This window comes from Cyprinus carpio, chromosome A12 (assembly GCF_018340385.1).
Source record: "Cyprinus carpio isolate SPL01 chromosome A12, ASM1834038v1, whole genome shotgun sequence".
Taxonomy (NCBI): domain Eukaryota; kingdom Metazoa; phylum Chordata; class Actinopteri; order Cypriniformes; family Cyprinidae; genus Cyprinus; species Cyprinus carpio.
Window position 1 is genome coordinate 14,968,991 of NC_056583.1, and position 23,676 is coordinate 14,992,666.

Genomic DNA, 23,676 nt, shown 5'->3' on the forward strand with positions numbered 1-23,676 from the left:
AACTTCATTCTTTAATTCATGGAATAGAGAGGACAGTACAGCCTTTCAAATTTCTTCTTTTATGTTCCACAGAAGAATTTCTGTGTCAGATTTGGAACAACATAAGGATTAGTTAGTCAATTTTCATTTCTGGGTGAAATTATTCACATACAGCACGATCTATCTCTTAGCTTCTTCTCTTTCCCGATCGTTCTTTCTCTCTTCCAGTCTTTTCTCGGTGTGGGCATGAGTGTGTACAAAACGAGGTTTGTTTCAGCACAGTTATTTCATGATTCCTCCCTGTTCCCATGGTTCTTCAGAAGCCCAGAGTAAACCCTATTACTCCGATTACTCACCTACACGGCTTCTCATCCACAAGATGTGCACCAGCCACTATCTGGACCTGTTCATCACGATTGTCATCGGGCTCAATGTCATCACCATGTCCATGGAGCACTACCAACAATCTAAGGTAGAACTTTTTGGAACGCCAGCAATGAGAGTGTATGCGCTTGTTGATATTCCGTTAAGGAAATGCACTTGCTCGTAATATACCTGCAAACAATGTTACTCTAAGTTCATTTCACCGCTATCTCATTTTATGGTTCTGCTAAATATTTGCTGATAAGGCAGCTAATGTTTATGTACTTTTGTTGATGTTCCACATTTTGGTTATATCATAGCAGTACATGTATAATTTTAATCTTTATACTATTATACTTAGTTGCACTTTCATTGTGCTGCTCCAGGACATTTTGTACCATTGCCTGTCTCTAAAGACGCCTTATGAGAGTAATGCCTCACCAAAATAAACCACATTGTAGTTTATGCGATGAAATTTATGCACATTCCCTCATCTGTCTTTCCCCCCCACATAACATTATAGAGACAATTCATGAATATTCAATAGAGGACTAAAACAATAACATGAGTTAGCAGATAAGCTCTGGGAGTTTAGATTGGATTTCTCTAAATCATTTGGGTGGTGTAAAATGTTCTTCTGAATTGCTTGTTTTTATTACTTTTTGACAAGGTCAGTTTTGACTGTAAAAAAAAGACACTATAAATTACCATTAACAGTTTTGTGATTCTTTCAAAGGGTAGCCTGCAAATTAGTATATTTATTTGGCTTGTTTATTATTATTATTATTATATTAGAATAATTTATGTATTTATTTATCTCTCCTCAAATCAAAACTGGTGTTTACTATTCCTATTAGTCAGCTCTGTTGTGATGCTTTCCCAGGGTTTTCACCCATCATTAATGGAGGTCTGTGACCTCACCTGTGGCTATAAATAGCAGTCTGTTTTAATTAGAGCCCCGGTGGTCTGTAGAATCTTGGAGGAAGTGGAGCAAAGGGGATTGTTAGGCTCTGACCACTTACACATTCATTCCGTGAACAGAATCAATTGATTTTCCGGTGAGTCGTCACACTTAGCCTGGCTTTAATTACTGTGTGGTCAACAGGGGGAAAGGCCAGACCCCTGGAAATGTCCACTGACTGTCAGACCCTGAAAATGCCAGCTAATGATAGGTGTTTCCTTTGGGCTATTCTAACCATCTTTTCCACTCCTTTTCCACTTCTTGATAATGGAATTACTTATTTGGCCAACAGTTTGTGTATTCATTAATTTATTTTTTCTGAAAGAGCAGATGTACAGTATGCTTGTTTTAAGCTTTGTTAATTCTGTACTTTCACTATTACGTTCTCTTTGCAACCACTGTGTTTTAACAGGTTCTGGATGAGGCTCTGAAGATCTGTAACTACATTTTCACAATCATATTTGTCCTAGAGTCCGTCTTCAAGCTTGTTGCCTTTGGATTTCGACGCTTCTTCAAGGACAGGTAGTAGATGTGACTCTCACAAAAGTTCTCAAAACCAAATGATATTTACTGTGAAGCCATTCCCATGGACGTACTCCAATGCCCCTATAAGTTTTTTTTTTTTTTTTTTTTTTTTTTTTTTTTTTTTGTGATAGGGTTTGTTAGTATTCCTAAAGCCACATCCTTTAAAAATGATATCACAGCTTTGAGATTCCTTGGTTTGCCTCAGACTGTCAGAAGCACATTGAGGGCTGAATGCACTGGCGTCTGTGGTGGAAAACAAGAACCAAATTTATATCACTTGTGGTTTTGGTAAAATAACCCCCTCTTGAAGTATCCAAAATCACACTGCCTGGGGCTTAAACAATGAGAAATGGTGTTTATTCCTCTTAAATTAGTAACAAAGAAGTGGTATGTGCTTTATTCTACAATTTTATAATATGCATAGCATATGTGTAGGCAAAATTTAACACTCACATTCTCTATATAGAGTTTGAATGATCCATTATTCTTTTAATTAGTTTTGAATAATCAGTCATTATGAGGATTAGGCCTTTTACTGAAGTTGATAGGCCATTAGAAGTTCTCATGTAATATTTTTTTTCTTTCAATAGCGTGATAAAGAGCATATCATGTCAACGTATTCCCTGATCCCTAATCCATGCAAATGTAAAGCAGCTATTTGCATACTAATGAGAACTTTGACACAACATAATTGATATGATTTTAAAACAAATCTCACCAAAGGCCCTCCCATGAGTTGAAACTACTTTTAGTCATTTCAGAACATGCTGTTCAGGAGTTGAAGGTGTAAGAGTTTTATTGATTTACAACATTGTAAATGATTTTCTTTTACTTTGATCGGCTCTTTCATGCAACACACTCCAAGTCCGCAGGGAAGTACACTTTGATCACTGGGCCCATTAGCAAGCTTAACTTGTGGGAAAGATGTAGAAATGCTTTGTGTTAATCATTTGACTTAAATTTCTCCACATATCTAATAAAACACCTCTCATGGCTGCAGGCCCCAGAAAATTGAGGTGTCCTAAAAAAGGGTGTAGGCTCTACCTCACCCATGACAGTGTTAAATTTGACCCTCAGAGGGAGTTATTTAAAGTTTGCCACAAAGTTTGAAGCCATATTTAGACAGTGAACATGCTGAAAAGCCTAATGGAAAGGAGAAGTGTCATCCGGGGTCAAATAATGGTTATTCAGATAAAGTGAAGCTTGACTTTGCCTGGTGTATTTAAGGATACTGTGCTACCTTCAAGTCATTTGAAGTTGTAAGATTAAGGAAGTCAGATTGTGAAAATTGGAAGTGATTTTGAAAATTAGCACATTGGGCAATTTCATATTTCATTCTCTCTTTTTGACAAAAAAGAAACATGAAATTTCTCTCTTATTGGCGAAGCAAATTGGAATAACAAATAAAGGATGCACTTAAAATGTGTAGTTAACAATGTACAGTAGAATGTCCTTTTGCTTTGTAGACAGTTAAATATTTAAGATTTTCTGATAATTGTTCATCATCAGTATATAAAATGGGTTCTAAATAAATTGTAACATCAACATAAGCTGTCAAACGATGAAAAAAAAGGTTTAGTAACTTTGTATATTTTATATATATATATATATATATGTATATATTTTGTATATTTTATATATATAAAATTTTTTTATATAATATTTTACTTATATATATATATCATGTTTATTTGAGAAAAATCTGTTACTTTTATATGTTAAATATATTTATATATGATATAAATTATATGAATATAAATGTAAATACATGTAAATATTTTCAAATTATATGCTGTATATATATATATATATATATATATATATATATATATATATATATAATATACACACACATACACAATACACACACACATATTATGTAAACAAAAACTTTTATTTTGGATGATATTAATCGCGATTAATCGTTTAACAGCACTAATTAAAACATACAATTTAATGTAATTCAGTTTATTCCAGAATAGATAAAGACGATTGAAGCGCGTTGTGACGTCAACATAAAAATAAATAAATAAACCTTAATAAAAATATTTTTATCCCAAGTAGGTAAATAAGACATTCATGTGAGCACATCTTATAAATGCGATCATTCTGACATGACTAGAAGGCAGCATTACTCTCTCCTTTACAATTAATAACTAATTTTTAATTACTATTTATAACTAATGTAACAATTGTGTTTATACAGGTGGAACCAGTTGGATCTTGCCATTGTTCTGTTGTCTATTATGGGCATAACACTGGAAGAAATTGAGGTCAATGCTTCCCTTCCCATCAACCCCACCATCATTCGCATCATGAGGGTGCTACGGATCGCTCGTGGTTTGTATTCTCTTCCCTCTTATCTTTCGTACCGCCATGGTCCATTTTCCTTCCATGAAAAAGTTTACACTCCTCAGGGCTCTGCCTGTTAGCCTCAGTAGATCAGACCTGGTTGTGCATGTCACCCTCGGGATCTCTTGTTTCACAGACTGCTCAGCAGAAGCCGTAGTCTGTGTAGAAAGAGTCCAGATGGCTGTAATGAGAAATTCAGTTCACACAGCCACTCTACTTATTTCTTAGACACACAATCACAAGCGTATACGCTCACAACACACACAGTGTGGGAAGCTGGGGTGCTCGTCTACTTGGAACAATTATTCTTCCTCTAATGAAAGAGCTGCTGGGTGAGTCTTTATTGAATATTCCCTCAACAGAGATGGACAAGCAAACACACCTGCTCAGATGTCTGTGTTCTCATCAGGTTGTGTGTGTGCGTGTGTGAGAGTATGTGTGTCTGTATGTATACGCAGCCTATTTTCTTCCTGGACTCATTCAGACATTCCTATAATGAAAGTCACAGACATCATCCACTTACGGCCATGATTGCAATTAACCAAACCTCCACAGCGGCGTCTCTTCCATGGCTGAATGGCCTTGTCATCAACATCATTAAAGCTCTGTGTGTGTAGTGCATGACCCCAATAATAACATGCTTTGTGATCTGACCACTGTGAAAATTACATGGGAATTAGTTTCCACTGGCCACTTTTAAAGAAGTGCATCCACTGTGTGTGTATTTTTTGCTGTCTATTCTGTTAAAAGGTTGAGCATTTTGTATTTTATTTTTTCTCGAAGGCCACTTTTGTCAGTATTAGAAGTGTGATTTATTTTTACTTCTGTTTGTAATACATTGAATTAACTGCTATATAACATATGGGGTCAGTATTTTTTTTTATTTTTTATTTTTTTTGGAAAGTAGTTAATACTAATTGAATTGATCAAAAGTAAAAGTAAAGATATGTATAGTGTTACACAAGATTTCTATTTCAAATAATTGCACAACAGTTTTTAACACAGATAATAGGAAATGTTTTTAAGCAACAAATCGGCATATTAGAATGATATGTGAAAGATCATGTGACACTGAATACGTGTAATAATGGCTAATTAAAATGGCTTAATTTTGATCCTGAAAATTAAGCTTTGGCATCACAGGAATATATTTTAAAATACATAAAACTATTTAAAAATATGAATATTCATATATGCACAGTAAACAGGCTCTCCTCTCCTTTCAGTGTTGAAGCTACTCAAGATGGCAGTGGGAATGCGAGCTCTGCTAGACACTGTGATTCAGGCACTGCCTCAGGTACTGCACAAAACTTTTGTCTGTCTCCTTCATAGAGTTCCCGGGCCCAGTTCCCCGTTCTCCTGGGGCCCCTCCGCTCTCTACAGTCCTCATTTACATAGTCAATCTGCCATGAAGAGGCCACAGCAGTGCAGATTGGCTCTGATGGGCTGCTTGGAGAATAGCAGAAATGACAGAAGCCAGAGAAGGAAATCTCCAGCATGCACATTCTTTTATAGCATCAGGCTCCATCACCGCCTGCAGGGTTTTTCATTTGGAAACATGCTGCACCACAGGACACACTATTAATTCCAGTCTCTCCTTTGGCGCTCTTCAGATAATCAGACATGTACTGTAATTCTACTTCTTACTTAATTCTAATTTATTGTCACTAATTGGATTAGATCATGTTAAGCCATCACCTGATCTTAGCATCGCCTCCTAATGCCCTTTCACTCTGTCGCTGTGACTTTCACACACTTTGTTCTTTGTATTAAAGTTGCTTTTTGTGGTTCTAGGCTATTGATCTACTCTCATGTCCTAAAACACTGTGCAGTGTCTTGAATCCAGCCAGTGAAGAGTGCACTTAAGACAGATTAGGGTGGGAAAATAGCCAGACTTACAAAAAGAAATGTCAGCGCAGTCGGATTTGTCAGCACATCTAATCTGATTCTTTTTATTCCTTTACATTTTCCTCAAAATCATGCCTGATCCAGTTGTCTGTGACCACTCTGCATGATTGTTTTGCATGATTCTTCTGGGTGTAGGTGGATTCTTCCTGTTAGCAGTACATGAATATTACTGTGTTTCTAAATACCAGAGCATGGTTCAGGCAACCAAAATAATAATAATAATAATAATAATAATAATAATAATAATAATAATAATAATAATAATAATAATAATAAATTAAAGTGCATTATTTATTTAATTGTCTTACACAATGACAATAATTTAACAGGAAGAACATAAAGATCTAAAGTTAGTCTTAATGTTGCTTATAGAGAGTTACTGTAGCTTACATAATGGGGTCAACTTGAAATTAATTTGATATACTTTAATTTCTTAATTTTAACCATCTTTAGACATTTTGATAATAATGCTTTGTATAATTGTATGTAACATGATTTAATATTTTGCCATATTAATTCAGACAAACCAACTTCTGTAAAAAAAAAAAAAAAAAAAAAAACAGATTTATGATAAATTATATGAAACAATATTCCCAAGACATGTTTTGATTGAGAAAAAAGGGTAAAAAGTGGCATATTTATTAATACATTGTCTATAAATAAATTCAATAAATTGAAAATGTTGCTTAATAAATAAATAAATAAATAATTATCTTGAAATTGTGGCAAAAATGACTACATTTATTCAAACAAGTGTAGTGAAATTATTTAAAATTCAAACCTATTTTAAACATATTGTGATAAAAGAAAATAAATAGGATTTCCATCTTTGAAAATGAATTCTTATAATTTATCCAGTTTATCAAGCCATATGATGGTGACATGGAAATGTACTAAATAACTTTCAGGGTTTGTAATTAAGATATGAGGATTTTATTTTGGGGCTTTTGACACTTCTTATTGTTTGAGAGAAAGAGGAAATGTGATTAAAAAAAAAAAAAAACAGGATGTCAGATATGTCCCCTGTTAACATGTCTGGAGCATGTGCGCTAAATGCAAGCATATGCGCAACTACTGCTACAGTAAGCCACAGCTTCAGCATAGTTTGAGTTAAGTTTACAAACCTGGCAAGCTCTAATCAGGTGGAACACTGCTGTCATCTTCTCACTTCATGACTCTCTCTTATTGGCTCCTCACAGGTGGTATTTCTAGGTCTGGCCTGTCATTGTGTTCCATGACAAACTCTCCTGGCTTTCTTTCCCTACCCCTCTCTCTCTCTCTCTCTCTCTCTCTCTCTCTCTACCTCTCTCTACAGGTGGGGAATCTGGGTCTTCTCTTCATGTTGCTCTTCTTCATCTTCGCTGCTCTGGGAGTAGAGCTGTTTGGTGACTTGAGTAAGCATAACAAATACACATAAATAAGGACCATTTTTTCTCATGGTCTAATTCACTCAGACACAAAAACTTACTCTCACATATACACACATACCTATGCACTCCACAGGATCTTCCTGTCTAGGTTTTATGTGCACTGAAATGCAAATTACTAACATTCCCTATGGGGTTCGTGACACTATTGCTGGGAATCCAAAAGCTAAAAAATGAAATTATGCTATATTGAAAATATTAAGTTAACTTTGACTAAACCTAAAGTTAAGAAGCCAAAATAATATTGACTGTCCCACATTTAAAAACTTTTAAGTTAAATTAAAATGTAATGCACCAGTATTTTCAATGTAAGTATCACAACAAAGTGTAAACACATTAATATGGTAATTTACACTTTATTATAGACTTAAATGCAACACTCTGTTTAATACAATGTGTTACAGGCTCCATCTCTCTATTCATTAAGGGGTCCTAAAAAAAGCTAATTTCATTCATTGATTTATTCCCTTTATGACGTTGATTAGTCCATTGATGTAGTAACCCTCTAATCCTCTGATGCTACATAATTATGTTTTAAATTATTTGATTTATTACTGTTTATTAGTTTATTTGTTTTAAATTGCTGTAAAATCACTTTTACAAATTTTAGAAAGTTTTCCATCCTTGTCTGTAAGGGCGAACCATAAATATGGTACCTGCAGGAGATTTTCTCTAAAATACGTGGCAGTTCATTTGGCACCAGTTTACTGAATACAGCCTGCCGTGATTCATTGCAGCTCAGCACAATACCAGGGTTGATGTCATTTCCATTTCGAATCAGCCAACTCAAGATAAACATAGAGACTTCATAATTCATATCCAGCTTTACAATGCTGTCCAAGTTTAATATATGAAGTCTGCTGGATGAACTGAGATTGACTGTCTGCAAGGCAAACTTTTTTCTGTTTCTTCCAAACTAATAATGTGTCAGGATCACTGAAAGGTTCTTTGGGGAACCCAGAATGGTTCTTCTATGGTGTTGCTACAAAAACCCGTTTAAACCTTTATGTTGAAAAAATGACCCAATTTTTCACGAGGAGCACTTACTTTGTCACAGCACTGTACACATGTAAAAGAATGTGTTTGGCAATTATAAAAATATGTTGATCTGCACATTCCCAGACCATGTACCACTGACCTTTTCTTTCTGTCCCAGTATGTGATGAGCTGCACCCCTGTGAAGGTCTTGGCCGTTATGCCACGTTCAAGAATTTTGGCATGGCTTTCCTTCTGCTGTTCCGTGTATCCACCGGGGACAACTGGAATGGCATTATGAAGGTAGGACACAGTCTTCTCATGGTGCTGAATTTCAATGATGCACACAGTTTGTTTTAAAATATTTTGTGCGTGTTCTGACTACGGCCGTTAGCAACCTATTCACCTCTTATTTTTACACTCTGTGTGTCCACATTGCAGGACACGCTCCGAGACTGCTCTCAAGATACAGGCATCTGCTACAACACGATGGTGTCCCCCATTTACTTTGTGTCCTTTGTTCTGACGGCTCAGTTTGTGCTGGTCAATGTGGTGATCGCTGTGCTCATGAAACACCTGGAGGAAAGCAACAAAGAGGCCAAGGAGGAGGCTGAGTTGGAAGCCGAGATGGAGCTTGAACTGGAGGCTGTGGGTGGAGATGGAAGAATATCCCGAGGGCACATGCCACCATTGGGACATGGTGATGTTGGTGGACCAGGAGGGTCGCCTTGGATCTCAAGAGACTCTCGAGATATGTCGGGACCTCTTTACCCCACAGACAGCCCACCTGCAGACATACGCAGGGACACTGAAGAACACATAAAGACAGATCCCGATCCTCCTCAAAATTTGGAGCCGCCATTAGAGGTGAGTGGAAATGCTGGGTGTGAGGTCAGTGTGGTGTACCTTCCATGGTGTAGTTTCCAGGCTCAACACATGAGCCAGACTGTATGCTACCTGGTTTAAGCTGCTTACGACCACATCATGCCAGCAAACATGTTGAGCAGGTTTCAGCAGGGGTGTCCAGCTTCCTTTCGTTTTGCTGAAAATTTTAAATAGGATGCTGGAGAGATTACATATTTTTGTAGGCCAAAACCCAGGAATGAGTTATCATTTTAGCATTCCCGGTACCATCATCGCATATATTTTTTTTTTTTTTTTTGCCTGAAATAAAGTCTGTGGTTAACACAGTCCTTAGATATTTTCATGTTTTATTCTATGACACAAAATACATCAGTAATACCTCCTTGTGATTTTTCTTAAAGCTTTAACTTGTCTTGAAAAAGGCAGTTGCTAACAAGTGGCTAAATGTGGGATAAATGTCATCACACTGAACAAGTAAACTTATCAACTCACTAGCCCACTTTTAAAGCCTTGTGTATAATCATGCTTTTGAAAACTATTCTTAAAACTTCAGGGAAAATGTTTTTTTTTTTTTTTTTTTTACTGAAAGAGTTGTCAGATGATTAATGATGGTGACATGAGTCATGCGACCATGGTGTAGTTTGGGTATAAGCTTTTTAACTCTGTGCGATTGTATTTTGGTTTTAGAATTCATAAAAATTGTTTATTTGTGAAGGTTATCATGATGAACAAAACATGTAGGAATCATAAGCCTTTGTTGGTCACAGAGCTTATTTTCTACGGTAATCCTTAAGCCAGTAGAAAATCCTTTTGGGTTTTTGTTGAGGGAACCAGGGTGATGTTAACTTCTGGGTTGGCCTACAAAAATACATAACCACTGCAGCGCTCTATTATCTAAATACATTATACTGTTAGACAACATACCATATGCATCCATAAATGTCAGAATCCACTGACATCACAGATGCACATATTAAAGGAACATTTTTGGTTCAATTAAACTTAAGCATCTGCTGTATGCTCTCCATTACCACTGAAAATTATTTTGTCCCTGAGTTTGTTAAAATAAACACGAATCTTGTTTACAGCAGTGCACATACAAAGGAAGTTGATGGGGCAAGACCTTCCAGAGGGTTTAAAAGCAAAAAATTCTAGCTCATAGTTGGTTAAAGCATTTATGTCAGTGCACTTATATTAAGCTGTCTGTAAGAAATATGCGTTATTTGATATGCAAGTTGTTTTTTAGCAGTGGGACTACTGAGATTTTGGTTCTGCATTACTAATATAATTCCTGTGGATTTGTCTCTATGTGAAAAGTCCCTGTTTGGTATTATTGCACGTATCATCTGAAAATTGCAGGGTTTACTGGCTTTATATGGTCATGAGAGGAACTCTGCATCAAAGAAGATGGTAAACAATTTTGTCTCATGTAAACCTGTATAATGTTTAAGCCTTGTAGTCCTACACACAACACTGTGTGCTTGAAAATATATTTCAGTGCAGTGCAGTGCCCCATTGACTTCTGCATAATTTAAACATGATTTTTCTTTAAACATAGTAAAGTTATTTTCTTGGTAATCAACAGCATAGTGTTTAAATGGATAGTCAATATATGATATGAATATCTGGATGACACACAATATATAAAATACGCAGTATTTTTTTCCCGCATCGATTTTCGCCAGTGTCCAACTAACAGTTAACTGTTTATTTGTTGAAAAAATAAGTTTGTTACGATAAGGACTTACAGATCATTACTAACATGCATTTAGGTTTACTGAAATACATGTTTTAAAACACTGAACTGTTATTTTTAAAGTGGGGAAGTCCATCGGTTTCTGTTATTGTCGTATGGAGATGTGACTGTTGTTTGCTCCTCATAAATTTAGTGGTCGGAGGTCAGACTGATGCCATGGGAAAATAGCGATACAGTCCTCTTCTTTTTTTAATGCAGGCTGGCTATTTCCAGAATACCAGCCATTTTTTTAAGTTAACAATGACATTATCCCTCCAGCTCTCCTCTGAAGTGTGGCCATGCCAAAATGTTTATCTCACCATCAGGATAAAGATTCATAGAGCTCTAGTTCCCCCTTGTGGATGTCAGTGGTACAATCAAGTATTTTAAATTCTGCCATTACTTAAGCACCGTTGTTGCAAACCCATATACCTTACTTTTCCTCTGTGAAACAAAAGCCCATTGTTCAGAATGTCTATTTTTGTATTCTATGGAAGAAAGTAAGTCAACAGCGTGGGTGAGTAAATTATGACATCTTAATTTTTGGGTGAACAGTTTCTTTAAATTAAGTCTTAAGGCTTACTGAGTGGCTTGTTTATCCTTTCGTAAATATTCCTTCTGGCTGCTTGTGTTATAGTCTAGGAACTTCTTTCCTTCTTTCATTTCTCCTCTGTTTTTTCTCTGTGTAATGTCTTTCACGTCACCCCTCATCATCTCCTCTGCCTCTGTCTCTGTCTGCTCTCTTTCTTTCTCTTCATCATTCATCCTGTCCGTCACATGCTGGGGCTTTTAGCAGAGGCCTATGTTTGACTCAGTTTCCCTGGTGATCCAGGGCTCATTGGAAGGAGAGCTCAGCCTCATGGACAACCTATCTGGCTCCATCTGCCACTACTACGCTCTGCCCCCCCTTCACAGCAAGCACTGCACTGAGAAACAGGTCAATGGCATCCCCGTTCACCCAGCTTTGCCTTGTACCACACTCCTTTTGTCTCTCTGCCTGTCTCTTTCCCTTCTTCTCTCCCTCCTTTTCTCTCTCTCTCTGGACCACTTCAACTTACATAATCGCACAGAAGCTTCTGTGTGTCACTTACAAAACCACCTCTGCACTCTGCGATTTCCAGCGCTCTTTAGAAGGACTTGGTTCTGCTCCAGTAATAACTGTACTTATTCCCTGATCCCATATGAGTGACAAAGGCTTGCAAAATTGTGTGAAATTTGTGCCTCGCTCCAAAGATCATTAATACCCAAAAAAGTGATGGACTCATCAGGCTGGAGTAGAAGAGGTAATGTGTGGATCGATAAAGAGCTGGACCGCTGCTGAATTATGCAAGGAAATCTCTTTTGGTCTGTTTCACATTGAAATATTTCATTAAATTGCATTAGCATTGCAAGAACGGAGGCTTCTAAAAGATTTTTTTTTTTTTCTGTAATGTCTTTATGGAAATAGTTGGCGCTTTTATTTTGATGACTTTGCAAAAAGTTGTTCCAGCCCAAACTCTCAGGGACAATTAGACGATGCAGCATGCAAGATTTCGCCTGCTGACATTTGAGGATTTATGAAAGAGATTCCATATTAGTTCTCTTTGAAGATAACTGAGTTTGACCTTGTTTTCTGATATCATTTTAATATCTGAGGACCATTAAACCTCAGAATATTTATACTGGCTACTGAAGGAAGGTTATATGCATCCTGTCAGCTGATTCTGGAGGGTGTTTCCATCAGGGTTGATCAAATTTCTGAATTGAAGAATTGGCTCTGTTTCAGTTCATGAGGGTGAATTTGAATTTCATTAGCCACCCCCCACAAGAAGTTAAAGGACAGGAGAAATTACTGTATTTAATTTTTTAAAGAAATTCAACACAAATATTTATCTGTCTGTGTCTGTTTATCTGGTCTATTAAAATTTGACAAGCTATTATTTCCTAGTTAAAAATTAGTTATATGAATTTCTTTGAATTTGAATTCTACTTCCTTACATTGAGATTTGAATCGCACTTCTTCCATCCTGTTTGCTACATCAATTAAGGAATTGAATTGGAACTTAAAATGCCTTCTCAATCCAAATCCAAATGGCACACAACCCCGGTTTCCACACACTGAACTGTTATGTTCACAAAAATGAACTGACTTCACCACTTTTAGTTGTATTAACTCACTTGCACTAACCTGTGTGATAGTCTGTGTGTGTCTTCTAACTATGCATGTGCTGGTTGCCCGTCTCACTCTTGGCTCGTCTCTTCTTCTTTAGATTCCTCTAGCTGAGATGGAGGCTCTGTCTCTGGCGTCGGAGAAATCCTGGTCCTTAGCTCTGACGGATGACTCTGTCCCAGATGATTTTAACCCCCTCTTACTAACCAGTCAGGAGTGCAATGTATTTAACAGTAGAGCAATGTTAATTTCCCACTCCTGCCTTTCAGCCTTACACTGCTTCCAAAGACATCTGCCCTCTCCACCCTGCTTCAGTATTTGACCCTGAATACTTCAGCCCTAGGCCCTGTAATAGATTTCCTCTGTTAAATGTTTTAAATTAGTTACAACACAGTTTTAGCTAAATGTTCTTCGGAGTGGCATCTTGAAAGTCCTCTTGGTTTCTTGTAGTACCTAAATTTGTGGAGTTAAAACTGTCAAATCGTAGTGGCACTACTAACCTAACAACTAAATTTTGTAGTAGCTGCTCTCAAATAAGTGCATGTTTTCCAGTGACAAACTATTTTAGTATGAGCTGACAAAATGCTATAATAATAATAATAATAATAATAATAATAATAATAATAATAATAATAATAATAAGTATTGCTATACTTTAAATATAACATTTATATAATATTTAAGAAAATTATATATATATATATATATATATATATATATATATATATATATATATATATATATATATATATAATTATTATTATTATTATTAGTAATACAGGTAAGTTATTTTTTTTTTTTTTTTTTTTTACTGTTCTAATACATTTAAAAATGTTATTCAATGTTTTTTCTTTGATGGCCGAGAATTCTGTATAATATAATATAATATAATATAATATAATATATATATATAATATAATATAATATAATATAATATAATATAATATAATATAATATAATATAATATAATATAATATAATATAATAATATAGCTCCTGCTAAATAGCTTTAATTTGTGTAGAGGTCAGTATGTAGACCTCTGAATGCAACAAATGACCAACCAGAATCTTCAAGAGAGCATCCCGACTGTAGTTTAGCTACTTTATAATATGAGTAGCTTGTGTATTGACAAACTAGTTTCCTAGCTTCCCTAACACTAGTGCTACCTCTCTGCATGTGTAACCTAATTAAATACCTGCCATGCCAGGGATGTATGTTTCATTTATACCAAAACTATGCTAGTAATCTGTTTTCTGACACTTGGAAGTCTAATGAATTTGTAAAAGTACAGCATCTTCTTCATAATCACTTAATGCAGAGCTGAGAGGCAAGTGCGTTTGGAAGCTTTGGGGGTTTCTAAGCGTCCGCTCCTTTCTTTCTTTTTTTTTACTCTTTCCCTCTCTCTGTACATTTTGCACCAGCCTGGTGTTTGTATGGTCCAGTCCAGTCTAGTAGAGTAGTATTACTGCCTGTCAATCTGCTCTTTTCCTGTTTGGGTTCTGCAGCTATGTCTCCATTCTTCTTCCCACACGTCTAAAGGCCATTTCTGAATCTTTTCTCCATCTAGTCTCTTCATACTTTTAAGATGTTCCTGTTTGCATCCTCAATCTATCTGTCTGCATATCTACCTGTGTCTCTTTGTTTTTGTTTCATGATTTTATCTGTCTTATCTTTTGTGTATTAAAAGTGAAGTTTCTCCCTAGTACCATGCTTCTTGAAAGAATACAGGAGTGTGGTATGGGGTCGGCTTCTACTGTCTGCCAGCTACAGTAGAACAGGCTCTGGGTGCAGCTTCTGAAGGGAGGAGGCTGATAGCTTCTTTCAACTCGCAATTGAATTCATATTCATTGTCTCAGAACTATGCCCATAGATCCATAAATAATTTATACATAGCATCTCTCTGATGAGTGAGATTTAGATCCAGCCTGTTCTCATGTTTCTGTTGTATTTATGTGGATGAAAGAAGGCAGAAAAATGTGCACTGAGATGTGCATAACTTCACAATGTCCTTAAAAGCAGGATAATGCCTCCGTAAATCTTAATGGGTATGTAAATGTTGCCCACAAAGAATGATTAAAAACTATAAAGTGGAAGGGAACAAATTTACTCAAAGCACATTTAATCTCAAATAATTATCAGAATATAATGGACAAATATTAACAAAACAACTGAAATCTGTGAATATGAATGTGAAAAATTGAAAAAAAAAAGAAAGAAAAAAAAATGTCATTATTATTTACTCTTACTATTGTTTACTTCTCTCATGTCATTCCAGCCCTGTATTACTTTCATTTTTATTTATTTTTTTTAATGAAAATTAGAAATTCTAATGTGTATTTCTTTTAAAAAAGGACACAAAAATGCCTAAATGTATCAAAATTTTTGGTTCTTAAGACTCATTTAACAGATTAACAGACCAAAATTTCCAAACGGAGTCAATGTGTCTGATTCAATCTGATTCATGAACCATTCGGTTTTTGTGAGCTGGATGAGGCAATTCACAAAAACAAACAAAAAAATTAAATAATAATTATAGCGAATGTTCATACTTTCATCTGTAATTTCAATGTATATATATACATATATACAGTATGCAATACATTGACATGAAAAATTCATTAGATGTACATATTCATATAAGAAATATGCATTTGCATTCATACTACATGATTTATGAGAGCATGTTTCTTGATCAGTCTCCTCCCTGTGTCTAGTGCACAGTGATGTTTGCCTTTCATTGTATGCTAACCAGTCCAGCCTCTATGTATTAGGTACAATGTGTGTGCGTGTGCGTCCATGTGTTCATAAGGGCCCCTGATGCTCCAAACACAAGTACCAGCTCTCATCTTGACTTACATCTCTTTTAATGCCCCTCAGACCACAGCTCCAGCAGATCCTACAGACCCCCAGCAGCCAGAAGAGCCAACGGTTGAACACTTACTGTACGTGAAGAAGACCTCAGTGGGCCGCACACATTCTCTGCCCAATGACAGCTACATGTTCCTGCCGCTGCAGCCCAGCTCAAAACACAGTACCCACACAACCTCACCACACCTCGCTCAAACAGGTAGAGCACTGCATTTTATTTCTGAATTGAAAATGTGGTTGTTATACAAAAATCAATAATTGTTTAATATGAAATGTCTCCTCACACAGGCTCTACAGGCTCTATTCAGTCTCAAACAGAAGAACCCACACGGCACTTGACTGTGCCCACCGATCTGTTCAGACCGATCAGTCCTCATAGCCTATCAGACTCAGAGAGCATCCCACGAATCCCCCCACCTCGCCAGGCACACACTCTCTCACGAACCCTACGCAGACAGGTCAGTTCAGGTTCAGTCTTCTAAGTCCTTTCATTGCTTTCTTTGAAATGTGTTTTGCTTAAAGAGTCTGTTTTTTTAACAAATGTTGAGACACTTTGGTTTTGTTGATTGCACATAGTAGCTCAGTTCTAAAACCTAGTGAGCTGCCTCAGTACATATAATACTACTTATATATTGAACTGCCACATACACAACCATTCAAATGTTTGGGGTCAGAAAGATATTTAAAATGTTTTTGAAAGAAGTCTTTTTATGCTCACTAAGTCTGCATTTACTGTATGTGATCAAAAATACAGTACAAACAGTAAAGTTGTAAATTTTTGTTTAACAGTATTTTATCACAATTTATAATAACATTTTTCAATTTGAATATTTGTATAGTATAGTATATTTGCATTTGGGATGCAACTTTAGAATCTGGCTGAAGTAAATTATTTTAAGCTTCAAAATAAGATGGAATAACCTCAGTATCAGGAGCAGCATATGACTGTGATGCCTCCGTAGGCAGCTCACAAGGTGTTGTAACAGAGCAGTTTTCTCTGCTTGTGTTCTCTCATAATGCGTAATATTCCTTGTCTATGGATTTTGATTGGAGACTTATGGTATGAAGTCTGACACATCTGCACTGTTGATCTCTCCCTCTGGCTAGTATATTTCTTCTCTAAATCCTTCCTGCATTCTCTCCTTTTTTTCTGCTGCTTTTTGGCCTGCATACCCTCTAATGTGACTTATTCCGAGCAGCTCAGCATGGTACAACCCAAGCCTGACCCCGAGCTGCTCCTGAGGCACAGATACTCCTGTTTCTGAGAGAGCCGGAATGGGCTGCTTGGTTGAGCTGGCCTCCAGCTCCACAGATCCTCGAACTCCGTCCCCAAATTGTTCCCTCTTCCTCCTACCACACCCCTTAAATCCCGTTCCTCCAGCCCAATGCATTTCACCATGGCTACTGTAAAGTCCAAAACTGCAGGGTAAAGATCAAGGGGAATTAAATTATTGGACTGACATAATTAACAAAGATAGTTTAAATTAACATATATCAAAACAAATATATAAATATAAATATCATTAAAAACAACATTATTAATATATATATATATATATATGTATATGTGTGTGTATATATATATGTATATATAAATATATATGGCATGCCATTTAGTTAATCATTTTTCATGCAAATGTAAAATCAATTTCATGCCACTGGGGGGCAGCATAGTTTCAATCATACAAGTTTCAACAAAGAACAGGAACTTATGGCTCTGCCTCTTACTCAGCGTTAGCTGACTGTCCAAATTTGACATGGTTCCTCGTGATCTTTAGCCCCTCCCAAAACACCCACCCACCTCTCTCCTACTGGGGCCAGTGCCTCTCTTGGACTCCCTTGATTAAAAGAAAGTGACAATTTTAGGTAGAATTCTGAGAGAGGAGACCCCAGGAAGAGACATGGGTCTTGTGGTCTGTTGCAGTAGCCCAGTGGCTCAGAGTGCAGTCTGCCAAAGAGTGCCTGTAGTTTTGTAGGGTAAATGTTTCTCTGCCCTAGTTAAAATAGTACTTTTCTCTGAAAGTGCAATTGATATTGTAAGTTTTCACCTATGTGACTTCACCCAGAGCAGTAGCATGTACAGTACTGCTACTCAGGCATTGTGTCAGTTTAGTTTGTGTCAAAGTGGAGGAAAGACGAATAAATGGAAGGAAGACTATTTTTTTTTTGATTTTTTCTATAGTTTGTTGATTTTCTTTCTTTTTTTGTTGGTGGTGAAAGTATTATTTTTTTCCTACCAGTGAAAGCAATAAGAAGGATCAGGGGCGGTTCTAGGGTCAGGAGATATTCATGTTTTACCCAAACCTCTGAGGATACATATGAATCATCATTTGTTTAAGTACTAGAATAATATAAACTTTAAAGTAAGGCATCATTTTTATGAAGTAAATATATATATATTACTGGATAGAAAAATAAAAAGGTCTCATCTCTATGCATGACAAAAATTCCATGCATTCCTTCAAGCTTTCCATAGTTGTTTTCCATAGGGTTTCTGGTTGACAGTAGTGTCATGACTTTCACTTGTCATTGTAAGTGATTTGGTTTTATTGCAGTGGCTTCCAGTTACATTTAGGATTTATAAGGTGCTTGAACACAGTTGTGTGGCTGCAGTGTGTGAAAACAACCAGCCTATAATGGTAAAAATCCACCCGCTCATTGTTTTATAATCCCAATAAATCATAAACAGTCTCTCCATATGAGCAGTTCCAGATTTCTCACTACTATGACATCATAGTCGAGGAAAGTCCCGCCCATCTGTGATGCTCTCTGCCCTATTAGCATATACAAAGCCCTGAGTGAGAAGCAGCGGTCAGCAATTACTGTTTTCTTGCTGTAGCTGCTGGAGGTACAATGTCAGCGCCAAAGAACCATTAAAAGTGTTGTGTTGGGATGCACCAACGAACATGGGAGTCTCCATAGACTGCTGAGGTCACGGTGGTTAAATTAAATTTTCAAAAGAAATTCCCTGAAAAAAAAAAAACAGAAAAGTCCTATATGTTTATGCTAATCATTTTATGCTGGACTGCCTCACAAACAAGGGTCAGTTCAGCGCTGGAGTTGTGCAAAGATTGCTTCTGAAAAAGGGAAGAATACCAACGCTTCGTGCGCAAATGTCCAGACTCCAGACAAAGTAAGCATCACGCGTCATATTTTGTTTTCCAAAAGAGATTCTTGGCTCTCTGTAAGGCAAATGTTGCTAAAGCTACCATTGTCTCTGCCTGTTTCCACTAATGCTGCCTTCACGTGCTACCATAATGATCGTAAATAGGAATGTTGTTAAAAATTGCATTTGTAAGCAATGTGAGGTCAGTAACACGGTCACCACCAGTTAAACCGTAACACCGGTATGCCCGCGAGCATGACCGTCAAGGTGCAACAGCGCGTTTTGGCTCATACACTAAAAGTGGCAATTTCGACAAGCTATAGAAAAATTATCTGTGGGGTATTTTGAGATAACACTTCACATACACACTCTGGGGACATAAGAGAACAATTTAAAATATTGTATCAATGCATTCTATAGCACCTTTAAGCTTAGTGTTTATATGAGTGTTTTTGAGGGAAAAAAATGTTGCTTTACCAAATGTTGTGAAGTTCATGGCCTTTGGTCATGGTTTTTATAAAAGTGTTTTCCAAGAGCTGCAAGTGGTCAGGCTGGAGTACAAAAGCATATTCCGTTCTATCTATAGTTGGTGCTTATTGCATCTGGATGGAGTGCAACTCTTAACAAAAATAAATATATCCTCTAGTTTCTTCATTATGTCTGATTTATAGAGCAGATGACTAGAGACCTGACATTAAAACTCAAAAAAAGGGGGGGCATAAGCCCTGGTAGCCCATCCCTAGGACCGCCCATAAGACTAAAAGGTCTAAGAATGTTTTCAACCGGTGGTTAACTGATTGTTGAATTAAGAATGTTACTTCAGAATATGTAACTGCTATTAAGCAAGTTTATTGACCTTTCTAGCACAATTTAAGCACTATTTTTGTCAGTGAAAGGCTTAACGTGTGGCCAGAACGTTTTGGTACATTTTGTGGCGAGTTACTTCATTTGATACTTTCAAGTTTGTTACAAACTTTTAAAAAAGAAGAACATCAACATCAGAATCTAAATGTTGGCTACCTCTGATTGGGCCAATGAATGCATTCAAAACAGATGTCCCTGAGGCAGTCTCTCTATTTTTCTAATTTCACCTCCAATCCTTTATAGCAGAAAGCTTGTGGAGTGCAATGCTAATGGTGAACTCCACTCTAACTCCACAACTCCCCTCCCTTCCACTGGCTTCTACACCCCTAACATCTCATACTAACCAGTCTCCCTCTCACCTGTTCATGTCCTAATCCCTAATGTTACCCCTTACCTTCCCCTCACCTACTCCCGTCCCTGCTCTCTTCAGGTGGCAGTGAGTGCTGACTCTCAGGAGACTCTATACACAGAGGGAGGGGAAATCGAGGGTCCCCTGGGGCTCAGGGAACTGTCGGACCCCCCTGTCAACCTTCCACCTCAGCAGCAGCACCGGCCTTCCCTCTTTCTGGTCCCTGCCACACCAGGCGCCTCCCCAAAACCATCGCGACCTAGCGTTCACACGCAGCACAACCCCTACGACCAGTACAACATGTTCTCCAGGGGTTCCTGCTCTCCGCCCCTCCCATCTCCGGCCGCCAGGAAGCAGGAGGAAACGGACTTGGTGGATCAGGAGGTATCCCGAATTATCCAGGCAGGGCTTGCAGAGAGGAGCGACGACGAGATCGGAGAAGGGACAGGAGATCAAGGTGCAAGACGTCAGCTTAAGAAGTACCACAGCGTGGACACTCAGGGCCAGCGAGCTCTGCTGTTACCACGGCCCTTGTCCTGGCTTGACGACCCACGTCGGCACTCTATTGAGGTGTACTCGTCCGTGGAAAGCAGTCCCCAGTGCAGTTCGATCTCCTCTGGCTTCGTCTCACGAGCCGATAGCCTCCAGCAGCAGTCCTCACCACGCACCCGCAAGAAGAAGATGAGTCCGCCGTGCATCTCTGTGGATCCGCCCGAGGGTTCGGAGCTTCCGGGAGGCTTTCATGCTGCTCTGGGGATGGTGCCACCCCCGTTGCCAATTCGGGACACTTGCCTGAGGAGGCGAGCTCCCTCCAGTGACTCCAAGGACTCATTTGACTTGGGTGGAGGAGGAGATGGGCTGCCTCAAGAGTGCGTCCCGAACTCCAAGCTATTGACTCTGCCTAGCTTCTCTTTTGAGAAAACAAGCTCTGAGCACTGAACACTTGACTTACATGTTCTCACTCTCACACTCACACACACACACACACACACACACACACACGCACGCACATGACACGATGCACTCTGTGTATCTGTGATGGTGATAGTAATAGTAATAATATCTTAGAGAGTAATAATGCTAAATGCAACAATGGTGAATACTCCATGATCATGAGGAATAGTAACTATACCTTTTTTTTTTTCTTTACTGCCAAAAGAACACAAAAAAGACATTTTTCTGAGGATTAAACAAGCTAATAACGAGACTCTCTCCTCAAAGATACCTCCTTGTGGAGGTGAGCGCAGAGCCCAGGGGAGGGTATCCCCTACTGGCCGTTGTGAACACTTCGCAGCACTGTATTGCTGAACTCCCTAAAGGGCACTGATGGAGGTATAAAGCAATATGAACGTTTTAGAGACACTATTTTCTTAAATTATTGGGCCATAGTGTTTGTAAAGGATGTAGAATTTCTTTTATCGATTTTGTTATAGTTTTATTTGTCTTTTTGTGATTTTCTCTTTTTCTCAATGTTTAAATCGTTTGTTGTTTGCTTTATTTTTTCACCATAGAATATTTTTAGCCTTCTTGTTTTAACAAAGACAAAAAGAAAGAAAACATTTTTCAAAGTGCTGGGATCCATGTATTTGTAGAGATAATATTATTATAGATGATATTATTATTATTATTATTATTAATGATGATATAATATATCTCTTTAAAATAAAGCATTAAACAGCTCTTTGATTTTTAAGGACAAGTATTAGACTGGTGTGCCCTGACTAAAGAGTCTATTGAACACATCTGCAGAATGGATTGCGCGCTGCTCTAATGGAAGGGAACAAATACTTGAATTAATTGAATTCATGAAGCAGAAAATCACTGCAAAACACACACAAGCCAAAAAAAAAAAAAACAGAGAAGCTTTTCTTTTACATTTCACTGAACTCTGGTTTAATTTATGATTGTTTTGGGCACATTTTTGAACACCAGGCTATTTTTAGTTAGATAAATGCTATATTATCAGTACAGTTCATACAATATTTGTGTGAAATTTTAACATTAAAAAATCAGAGAAAAGCAAACCTTTTGAACATTTTGTCATTAAAGAAGTCTCAAGAACATTGTGTTATTGAATCAAAATATTGAGAGTACATTTTGTCCATTTTGCTGGGCAGATTTGTCTGCACAGTAGGAACAACAAAAAGAAGCACATGACCAAATTTCTGCATTGAGGTCGAGAGTGGACAGGGAGTAAACTATGAGAAAATGGAGTGTTTTGTTAAATCAAAGTTTTGTAAATGTATTTAATATACAAGAAACACAGCTTTGATCTTTCTGCTCTTAATGACATGGAAAACAGGACTTAAATTAAGAACTACAATGCAAAGATTATTGTCATCAAATTTATTATTAATTATTTTTAAAGATAATTTAAAAATGGCTTTGAAATACTTGCAGCCATCTAGTAGTCTTCTTTGTTAAGAACCACTACCTAAGTGAATATAATAAGAGGTTATTTACATATCCTGCCTCCCTACCCTTATATTTTACATTAGACACATGCTAGTAAAGGTACATATAGTTCTTACACTGAAGCCTCACTCAGAATCAAAATGTGTGTTGATTGAAGCTTTTGTCAAGTGCTCACTGGAGCGATTCCCTTTGGTTTTCATGAGAGCTAATCGGCACATCTGCAGAGCTCCTTTCAAACTCAGGAAAGCTTTTGTTTCACAAAGTCCAACTCTGTAATATACCCTTATTTTGCATCAAAGCCCTGGATGCAGTCCAAATCTTTGGCTGCAGTTTGTATATGGCTTCAGTGTGTGTTTGAACCTTGTTTTTGTCATTGGACCAATTTCTGAATGATTTACTCGCTTCACTTCAGCAATCTACATAAGCTTTCTCCAGTCCCACTAGAATTATGCATGTGCAGAATGCATTGTGAGTGTTTTGTATCGGGGTGTTGTTCGTAGTTGTTTTTGGATGTGGAAATTAGTTGATGTTTTGTAAGGCTCTGCATTGCACCAGACATTTGGTTACCATATAAACGCTTTAATAGTGATGTGTAACTCTACCTCTAGGACATCTTTAGTGTGGATTATTTTGACCAAGGTGATGCTAAAACAAAAGAATGCAAATGGAAAGTGCCATCTGTTTGCTATATTATTTAATACTTTGATACTTCAAACATTTGGCTAACATATCAGAGTAAAAACTCTTCTTTGACAATGAAAGAAGATGATGACGTTCCCACTCAGCTTTTCCATTAAAACTGCAAAATCCTGGAAAACAGTTTGAGTGACCAGATG

General features: G+C 37.3%; 1 protein-coding gene across 12 annotated transcripts in view; it reads left to right on the forward strand.

Moving 5' to 3' along the window:
* Positions 1 to 23,302, forward strand: part of LOC109086348 (voltage-dependent T-type calcium channel subunit alpha-1G-like) — a 194,627-nt gene extending 171,325 nt beyond the window's left edge. For 6 of the 12 annotated variants that reach the window (XM_042767769.1, XM_042767767.1, XM_042767770.1 and 3 more), the window contains 12 exons: positions 300 to 451; positions 1,716 to 1,825; positions 4,035 to 4,168; positions 5,407 to 5,477; positions 7,404 to 7,482; positions 8,672 to 8,793; positions 8,932 to 9,357; positions 11,883 to 12,026; positions 13,339 to 13,461; positions 16,116 to 16,305; positions 16,395 to 16,564; positions 20,507 to 23,302. In XM_042767769.1, the coding sequence (XP_042623703.1) occupies positions 300 to 451; positions 1,716 to 1,825; positions 4,035 to 4,168; positions 5,407 to 5,477; positions 7,404 to 7,482; positions 8,672 to 8,793; positions 8,932 to 9,357; positions 11,883 to 12,026; positions 13,339 to 13,461; positions 16,116 to 16,305; positions 16,395 to 16,564; positions 20,507 to 21,364 (2,579 nt within the window). In that variant the 3' untranslated portion in view covers positions 21,365 to 23,302. Of the gene's footprint in view, positions 1 to 299; positions 452 to 1,715; positions 1,826 to 4,034; positions 4,169 to 5,406; positions 5,478 to 7,403; positions 7,483 to 8,671; positions 8,794 to 8,931; positions 9,358 to 11,882; positions 12,027 to 13,338; positions 13,462 to 16,115; positions 16,306 to 16,394; positions 16,565 to 17,305; positions 17,618 to 20,506 lie in introns of those variants that run through there. The other 6 variants (XM_042767776.1, XM_042767768.1, XM_042767772.1 and 3 more) reach the window with 6 other exon arrangements.
* Positions 23,303 to 23,676: the final 374 nt, after the last annotated feature.